We start from the raw sequence: 9,901 nt of genomic DNA on the forward strand, positions 1-9,901 counted from the left end.
AAACGCTTACATTATTAAAATCTGAATCGATAATTTCACCCTTATTTCGAATCACTAATCGACGAAATTATTTCAGCATAGGCTTTATTGTTTTATCTTAGAAATAAGGAAATGCAAACCAAAAACCGCGAGTTAACCCTCCTGCGTAATGAATGGATTTTGAATCGATTCCATGCCCTCTTGAGGACAAATTAGTACAACCGATGTCCCCCGACACACAACCAGGCCCAGATGCCGGGTATCTTCGGCGAGTTTGTAATCGTCCGGATCCCGCTGAAACTCAACGGTATTGTCCAGTACCAGGTTAAGCAGAGGATCGTACCCTTTCAGGATGCCAGCCGCCTCTCGTCCACCGGAAAACTTGACCCGTATAGTTTTCTCCAGGTATTTGCTGAGGTCCAAAATTGATTCCTTTCGGCGTTTTTCCTTGTTGTCACCGCCGCCACCACCACCTCCTCCACCGGATCGTTCACCACGATCGCCACCTCCGGCTCCGATTCCTGGTCCAGACTGGCCGTTAAGAAAACAGAGGTTTTGTTAGTTTTTTTAAATAGAGATATAAACAATTGAGTGATTTACTTTTTTATCCGCCATTGGCCTGTTTATGATCTGAAAAAAATGCGGATTCAAGCTACGCAAAACACAAACGTTTCGCACCGGTTTCTATTTTGTTTACAAAACAATCTTTTGTTTGAAATCGAGCCGCCCACACGAAGAATAGCGGAAAAGAGCTTTTTGGTTTTTAAAAACCCATCTGCTTATCGGATGAAAAAAATAAACTTGAATTTGAGTACGCCTTCTACAAAGCCACCAAAAAAAATGTTACTTACGTAATATATACATATATACATATATATATACATATACATAATTAGCCCGTTTTTATCTCGCTAAATTTGAAATACTCAGAGCCCGGCTACCTTTTACTCAGACGTCGCCACATGTATGAAGCAGCCGACGGCTGATCTTAATGAACTCAAAAATCAGCGGAAAGATTACTCAGACGACAGGAAATTCGGCACTCAGAGAACTCGAGTGCTTGAAGGCGACAACTGAGTAAATGTTGATCAGTTTGTGCGAGGCGGTCGGACTTCGTTTGTTTTCATGCAACAAAAACAGGAAAATTTACATGGTAAATATTCATTTTAATTCTCTTCAGATTCAGATAACAATTCAATTTTCTTCATATTTCAGGATACTTAGTCGAAGTTCAAAAGAAAACATCCACCGAAGTGTTGGCCCGGGAGACGAAACCCGACGGGCGAAAACAAAAACCAAAAATTCATATAATTTTTTTTTAAATAAAGGTTTATGCATATATTTCGACTTTTGTTGTTAATCAAATCGACAAATCATTTTGAGAGCAGAACCTTCGAAGAGATGGACCGCAGAAGCAAATAGTTCTGGTTCCGAAATTCCTTCTGCAATAGCAAGTGCATTTACTATTTCTAAAAACTCATTGACATTCGTATCGTATCACTCGCCACTGACGGACGTTTTTTTTTCTCTCGCAAGTGAATCGTGGAAAAAAAGTGTGTGAGAAAGGCTATTTTATTTGCCCAACAAATTCGGTGTTGTGCACCGTGAAGGACGGTTTGTTACGTGTAATCTGTTACAGAGTAACATATAGTGTTCACGTAAAAGTGCTTTTTTGAGTGCGTGGCATTTCAGCCGATAGACCATCGTCTGCAGAAGGACAATAGAGACGCTGCTTTTGTTCACAGACAGCAAGGTCAACACAAACGACCGCATTGCTGGATCGCCGGTTTGGTATAGGGTGTATCCCATTTAATTATTTTTTGGTTTTATTTTTTCCAAAACAATTTTTTTTTTTTTCTCTTCCTCCGTCTGTTTCGCTACTTTTAAACCATGACTATCATCTAGACATAAGTTTTTATTATTCTTTTTTATTGTACATATATACCTATATACATATTTTTTTTTTCTTTCTTCTTTGAGTTTTTTTTACTATTTTATTCAACACTATTAAGGTATTGTTCTCCACGTTAGCCCGGTATGTCGGAAAGCAACCGACTATCGGATGACGACGGCGAGGACGATGAGAGCCCACATCGGGAAGAAATCCCTTCCGAGGAGTCTAAAAATACCCCCATCCAACCGATGTACTTATCGGACACGGAAGATTCCCCCTCCCCCGCTCCCAATCCAATTCAACAACCCTTTAGATTCGGCAATTCCCTCTCAACGTCTGAAACTCTTTCCCAAAAATCAAACCAGGCTAATCCCTCCTTAGAAAATGATTCAATGTTGCCGAAATCTGCTCCTCGCCGTCGGGTTTACCAAAATGAATCGACGGGACCCTGGGTAGTGTACTTCCGGTCCAAATCGAAACCTCTAAACACAATTTCAATTTCCCGAACCCTCGACCGATCGTACTCTTCCGTAGTCAGCTACCAGCCGATGAGTCGGAACAAAATGCGCGTTGTTGTTGGTAGCTTGAAGGAAGCAAACGCCATTGCTTGTGACGAGAGGTTTACGATCGAGTACCGCGTTTACGTTCCCGCTCGTGACGTGGAAATCGACGGAGTGGTAACCGAAAAGGGCTTGACCGTCGATGACCTAATGGAATCAGGGGTTGGCCGATTCAAGGATCCTGCTCTTCCAACGGTCAAGGTGTTGGACGCACGTCAACTAAAATCAGCATCTGGCGAGGGGGAAGAACGGACATTTTCCCTGTCGAGCTCTTTTCGGGTTACCTTTTCCGGCACTGCACTTCCTGATTACGTTGCGATCGGGAAGGTTCGTCTACCTGTGAGACTTTATGTGCCTTCGGTCATGTTCTGCCAGAATTGCAAGCAGTTGGATCATACGGCCGCCTACTGCTGCAATCAGGCACGCTGCTCTAAGTGCGGGGAGAAGCATGAGGAAGCTTCGTGTACAATACAAGCAGCAAGCAGGTGCTTGTATTGCACTGGTGAAGCCTCTCATGCTCTCTCGGCGTGTCCGAAGTACATATCGCGCCGGGAAAAAATCAAGACTTCTTTGAAAAATCGTGTTAAAATGTCCTATAGAGACATGGTTCTGAAGTCTTTGCCAATCGTCTCAGAGAACCAGTTTGACCTTCTAAGTGACTATGAATCCGAAGGGGAGGATCCATGTGAAGGAACATCAACTGGGCCATTTTCAAAAAATAATGTTTCACAGGCTCCAAAAAGGAAACGCATCACTAAAACACAAACCAGAGTAGCTGCCAGCAAACTTAATACTAAAAGAAGTCCTCAGAGTGGAAATAGTAATTCTAACCCTCCTATTCAAAGTCCTCCGGGTTTTAATCCGTCCCCGAAGGATTTTCCTCCACTTTCTGGGAAGTCGAAACCCCAGGCTTTCCTTCAAGATCCAGGCCCATCAGTAGCTAACAGGAATGCAACAATTCCCAGAGAAACTGCATCTCATCCATCGTCAAATGGTTTTCCCAGCTTTTCGGCTGATGGTAAGATGAAATTCTCGGAAATTGTTGCGTTCATCCTAGACTTTTTCAGTGTACCAGCAGGATGGAGGACAATGATTAATATGTTTGTTCCCCTTTTGAGAGAGTTCTTGAAAAAGAAAGCTCTCACTATGACCCTCATCGCAGAAGCAATTTCTTTCGATGGATAATTCATCCAATGAGGGGAGAGAAATTGTTTCTGTATTGCAATGGAACTGCAGAAGTATTTTACCAAAATTAGACCCATTTAAAATATTGGTACACAATTTGAATTGTGATGTGTTCGCCTTATGCGAAACTTGGCTCTCTCCAAACGTAGATTTCACCTTCCATAGCCACAACATAATTCGCCTGGATCGCGATGGTCAAAGAGGGGGTGGCGTTCTTTTGGGGATCAAGAAATGCCACTCTTTCTATCGTATTCCACTACAACCATCTCCAGGTATTGAAGTCGTCAGTTGCCAAGCTAGAATAAAAGGTCAAGACCTTTGTCTAGCCTCGGTTTATATTCCGCCATCTTCAAGCGTTAGCCGGAACCAATTGGCGAATATTATTTCACTTCTCCCAGAACCCCGGCTAGTTCTAGGAGATTTTAACTCCCATGGCGTGGGCTGGGGTAGCTCACGTGATGATGATCGTGCTAACATTATTTATGAGCTGTGCGACGACTTCAACATGACTGTCTTAAACAATGGGGAAGTGACTCGAATTAATGGATCCCAATCACAGCATAGCATTCTAGACCTTTCTTTAGCTTCTTCCTCTCTGAGCTTGGATTGTACGTGGAAGGTAATCCAAGACCCTCAGGGAAGCGATCATTTGCCTATCAATATTTCTATCATCAGTGGTCGTAGTCCACCCGAAGAAATCAATATTCCTTATGACCTCACAAGGAATATAGATTGGAAAAAGTACGCATCGGATGTCATTGAAGCCATCGACTCAACAGACGAACTGCCTCCGGAGGCAGAGTACAGTTTTATTTCCGGGACAATTGTGGACTGTGCAATCGGAGCACAGGTCAGACGGAATGAAAGCTCGACGATACAGAAACGGCCTCCCACTCCGTGGTGGGATGGAGATTGCTCACGCGCGCGAGGTGAAAAGTGTAAGGCGTTTGTTGAGTTTCGCAGAACCGGATTGCCAGAGAAATTTCAACGTTACTTGGCCTTGGAACGCAAGTTCAAAAACTTGATCAGGGGCAAGAAACGGGGGTACTGGCGGCGATTCGTGGATGGGCTATCTCGAGAAACGTCTTTGCACACGCTTTGGAGAACGGCACGAAACATGCGAAATCACACTCCTTCGAACGAAAATGAGGAAAGCTCGAGTCGATGGCTGACACAGTTCGCGAAAAAGGTCTGCCCGGACGCAGCACCAGCTCAGAAACACTATCGGAATACAGAGAATAGTTCTGAAACAGAGGATCAATTCTCGATGGTCGAACTTTCACTTGCGCTCTGGTCTTGCAACAATTCAGCTCCCGGACTGGACAGAATCAAATTCAACTTGTTGAAGAATCTGCCAGATACCGCTAAGAAACGCTTGTTGAATTTATTCAATAAGTGTTTGGAGCTGAACATTGTCCCGCATGACTGGAGACAAGTGAAAGTCATCGCTGTCCAAAAACCGGGAAAACCAGCTTCTGAATACAATTCGTATAGGCCGATTGCAATGCTCTCGTGTCTCCGGAAATTGCTCGAAAAAATGATTCTCTTTCGGCTGGATAAATGGGTTGAATCGAACAATCTGTTGTCAAGTACACAATTTGGATTCCGTAGAGGCAAGGGTACGAACGACTGTCTAGCATTACTTTCATCAGACATTCAATTGGCGTTTGCCCAAAAAGAGCAGATGGGGGCAGTATTTCTGGACATCAAAGGGGCATTCGATTCGGTGTCCATAGAAGTGCTATCTAGTAATCTTAACTCTTGCGGACTTTCACCAATTTTGAACAATTTTCTATATAACCTGTTGTCTGAAAAAATCATGCATTTTAGCCATGGAGAAACCAACGTTAAACGAATTAGTTACATGGGTCTACCCCAAGGCTCATGTTTAAGCCCCCTGCTATACAACTTTTATGTCCGAGAAATCGATGCTTGTATGGCACAAAATTGTACGCTAAGACAGCTTGCGGATGACTGTGTTGTTCATATCACAGGTAAAACAGACACTCAAATAAAACCTCCGCTACAAGAAACTCTAAATAATCTATCACATTGGGCCAGGAATCTAGGCATCGAGTTTTCGCCTAGTAAAACCGAGTTAGTAGTTTTTTCAAGGAAGCATTCCCCTCCTCAAATAGAGCTCCTTATGATGGGTAGAACTCTAACTCAATCTCTTAGTTTTAAATATTTGGGTGTCTGGTTCGACTCTAAATGCCTCTGGGGAAAACATATTAGGTACTTGACACAAAAATGCCAAAAGAGAATCAATTTTCTTCGAACGATTACTGGAACCTGGTGGGGTGCTCATCCACAGGACCTCATCAGGTTATACCAAACAACGATACTGTCGGTCATAGAATACGGAAGCTTTTGCTTTGGGTCAGCCGCGGATACCCACTTGATTAAACTAGAACGAATACAGTATCGTTGTTTGCGTATTGCCATGGGTAGTATGCAGTCGACACATACGATGTGTCTCGAAGTACTGGCGGGAATAATGCCGTTGAAAAATCGGTTCTTCGATTTATCGCTACGTTTCCTAATTCGAAGTGAAACTATGAATCCTTTGGTGATAGAAAATTTGGAAAGGCTTATGAATATTAATCCGCAAGTAAAATATGTAAATAATTATAAAACTTTAAGTCAATTAGAAATAAATCCTTCTTTATTAAATTCGGACACGAGTCACTTTTACCCAATTAGCAGTTCCTTGATAAAATTCGATCTGTCCATGACCGCTGACATCCGTGGAATACCAGATCATGTCCGACCCAACATCATTCCTTCAATCTTTGCTTCAAAAGTACGTGAAATTGATCCTATGAAAATGTTCTTTACTGATGGTTCTAGAATCGACAACGCGACTGGCTTCGCAGTGTACAATGAGGGCTTTGAAGCTTCGTTCAAGCTTCGAGAGCCATGCTCCGTTTACACTGCTGAGCTAGCCGCTATTTACTGCACCTTGGAACACATTCGCACACTGCCCGTAGACCACTATTTCATCTATTCGGATAGTCTCAGCTCCGTTGAGGCGATTCGATCGATGAAACTGATGAAGCGCTCTTCCCATTTTTTGCTGGAAATTTCAGGGATATTGGGCGCTTTGATCGAAAATTCGTATAGGATTACCTTAGCTTGGATCCCGTCTCATTGTCTTATACAAGGCAATGAGAAGGCGGACTCATTGGCTAAGGTGGGCGCGTTACGAGGTGAAATCTTTGAGAGGATAATAACTTACAATGAATATTTTTCAATACCTCGCACTTTAGCGATTAACGCTTGGCAGTCTAGCTGGGATAATGGCACAAAGGGACGTTGGCTCCATACGATTATCCCTAAGGTTCCGACGAAGGCATGGTTCAAGCATTTTAACTTGAGTCGCGACTTCATTCGCGTGATTTCTCGGCTCATGTCAAGTCACTGCCGGCTTGACGCGCACTTGTTTCGTATTAATCTCGCTGCAACCAATGTTTGCGTTTGTGGGGATGGCTACCACGACATCGATCATGTTGTATGGACGTGTGAAAGGTATGATCAAACGAGGGCTTGGCTACTGGATACCCTTAGGGCCCGAGGTAGATTACCTGGTGTTCCAATTCGAGACATTTTGGCAAACTTAGATTTTGGATATTTGTTCCCAATTTACAAATATCTCAAGCTGTCTGACTCGGTCGTTTAGTCCGCTTACCCACGTAAACTCTCCCCTTGTGTGTTCTCCATTTAATGTCTGTTTTGTTTATTTATTAGTACCACCTCTCATCCAACGGGTTCGACACATTCATGAAGAAGGCTGGCCAGAAGATCGGAAACCGATACCAAACCGTAGCTACCGAAACCACAGCTACAGGAGGCCACCACCGGACCCTAATGGAACACTGATATCGAAGAATAAACCCTACAAACCCCTTCCTTTTCCCTTATTAAAATTTTGTTTTTTTTTTTAACTGTTGAGTCGCCGCGACTATTACGGCCCCCCTCCCTACTAACCAGTGATACAAAGACCCTCGGCACATTTAAACTTTGTAAAAGTAAAAGGCCTTTAATAAACTAGTTGTAAATAAAAAAAAAAAAAAAAAATCGACAAATCCATCATTTGTCTGAATAATAATACAGATTTTAACTGTCCTAGCATGAAAAAAGCGGCCAGAAACCGCTTCAGAATTATTCGCGCATTCTGAGTAAGCATGACTCAGTTCACGGAGAATAAAACGTAAAGTTAAAACAATTTTTTCGGCTGGTAAATCCAATTATAAAAGTGTATTTAAGTTAATTGGAACTACGAAAAATTTAAATATCTGTATAGTTGATTTTTTTCGAATTAGGTGGATTTTATCACGCATTTGAGTTTTCTAGCCTGACAGTGTAGAAAATACTGCACGCAGATCTGAAGAAGAAGAAGAAGTGCGCCCTCAGCAAAAAAAATCGCCGCAAATTTCTAAAAAACCAGCCTTGATCGGGAATTGCGATTCCAGCGCGCGGGAACAAGTTATCCGAGGCCGTCTCAACTGTGTCAATAAGCGAATCCGACCAGGGGAACGTTATCCCGGTGTGTGTTACCACTCTCCGGCTGCCCGCAAAGCCGTTTCGATACTCACTCACCCAAAATCGAGATGAAACCATCCAAGAAAAAAGGCCACAGCAAACGGCCGGTGCCCCCAATGGAAAAGAAAACGTCGGTTCTACTCGGGGCTGCCGTCTTACCCCGAGGCCACCTCCTTCCTTATCATTCCCAGCAAGAATAGGCATCATCAAGATTTTTTTCTGTTACCCGGAGGAAACGAAATTCGGCTCGTCGAACATCGGAAAGTATTGCTTGCCTACTCATCAAAAAAGGCAACGGGTAATCTTTGAAAATTTACAATTTTTGTTTGTTCTCAGCGAATTTTAATCTAGTTTTCCCCTTTATGTCTAGGCCATGAGCTTTTTGATTCTGCCGCTGAGACTGGTGGACTTTCCGGCAAGGCAGATATCAGCAGTTTGCGAGCAGGAAGAACCGTTTTCGGATCGAAGCAAGTTCTCCGTAGCTATTACACAATTTCATCAGGAACGTTGCTAGTTAGCGGTCAGTGACGACAATTGTGCTGGTTAGGAAGAGGTTTTAAAAAAAGATGATCGAATCACTTTTTCTTTTTTTAATTTCAGCTGCCGGAACCCGGAGTTTTGCCACTGGGATCGATTGACAGCAGACCACAGCGGATTCCTATATGGTCCCCCTGCGAAAAGAGCCGCTGCCCACCGAACAACAGGAAACATTAGATGCCCGTTCGCCGTATAACAAAAAAAAATGCGCAGGTAATATTTACAAGTTTTGTTTATTCTAAGTTATTACAATACAATATACTTTTTTCCCTGGCAGCTTTCTTTCGTCCTACCTCTTGTCGCTGAGATCGGTGGGTTTTCCGGCTGGGCAGTGTTCAGCAGCAGCAGTATAAATGGATCGAAGTGTTATTGTTTTCCTGTTCGGAGGGTGAACGAGTCAGAAATAAAAATGTATAATTGTGAAATCAAATAAATAACAAAATGTCATATAAATGGAATAAAAGCTAGAACCGACTAGAAAGCAACAATAAACATGATGACCTCTGAAATAAACATTTTTTGAATCTACAATATCTATAGTTAATCTCATAAAATTAATCATAGTTATATAATTGAATCTATTATATTTAAAGTTAAATCAACTATACCAGTACAGTTGAACTTACTATATTTATTGTTGAATGCGCAACATTAATTATACGATTACAGTTCAATCTATCATGTTTATAGTTGAATGGGTAAAATCAATCATACAACTATCGTAAGATCTATTATATGTACTGTTAAACGCAAAATATTAATCAGATGATATATTATATATATAGTTGAAAATTTCATATTTATAGTTAGCCGAGAAGCAATCAGAAATATAATTGAATATAGGCGGAATATAGTTGGGAAAACTATACTTTTTTCTCCGTGTTGTCGCGAAAAGGGCTGTTAGTCAGTTCTGAGTAAAAGCCGTTTAGTCAGAACTGAGTAGGTGCGGTTTTGGCGACAACTGAGTAACCGTCACTCTGAACTGAGTAGCTGGAAGTTAGCGAGATGACCTTTGACGTGTTCGTAAATTGATTTTTTTTTCCAAAGTGTATTTTTATCGATGCTGGCGTTCTTAGATTATAACGAACGTATGCAAAAGCATTGGAAAGTGATTTTACATCTACCAAACAGATCGATCGACTCCAAAAAATCAATTTACGAACGCGCCGTTATTGCAGTGCTTGTCGTAAAATTCCTCGGCATA

General features: G+C 42.1%; 1 protein-coding gene and 1 long non-coding RNA gene across 3 annotated transcripts; one reads left to right on the plus strand and one right to left on the minus strand.

The window, feature by feature from the left end:
* Positions 1 to 67: 67 nt before the first annotated feature.
* Positions 68 to 705, minus strand: LOC129748449 (U6 snRNA-associated Sm-like protein LSm7). The gene is made up of 2 exons (XM_055743080.1): positions 580 to 705; positions 68 to 510 (listed from the first exon to the last, which is right to left on the minus strand). Exons 1-2 carry the CDS (start codon positions 592 to 594, stop codon positions 133 to 135), a joined length of 393 nt encoding a protein of 130 aa, XP_055599055.1. The 5' UTR covers positions 595 to 705; the 3' UTR covers positions 68 to 132.
* Positions 706 to 7,982: 7,277 nt separating this feature from the next.
* LOC129742021 (uncharacterized) lies at positions 7,983 to 9,096 on the plus strand. 2 transcript variants are annotated; one of them, XR_008736502.1, is made up of 4 exons: positions 7,983 to 8,458; positions 8,531 to 8,702; positions 8,761 to 8,910; positions 8,975 to 9,096. It is a non-coding gene; the product is annotated as an uncharacterized LOC129742021 (long non-coding RNA). The 2 variants fall into 2 exon arrangements; XR_008736503.1 differs by having other exon boundaries at positions 8,531 to 8,680.
* The last annotated feature ends 805 nt before the right edge of the window (positions 9,097 to 9,901 follow it).

This window comes from Uranotaenia lowii, chromosome 2 (assembly GCF_029784155.1).
Source record: "Uranotaenia lowii strain MFRU-FL chromosome 2, ASM2978415v1, whole genome shotgun sequence".
NCBI lineage: Eukaryota > Metazoa > Arthropoda > Insecta > Diptera > Culicidae > Uranotaenia > Uranotaenia lowii.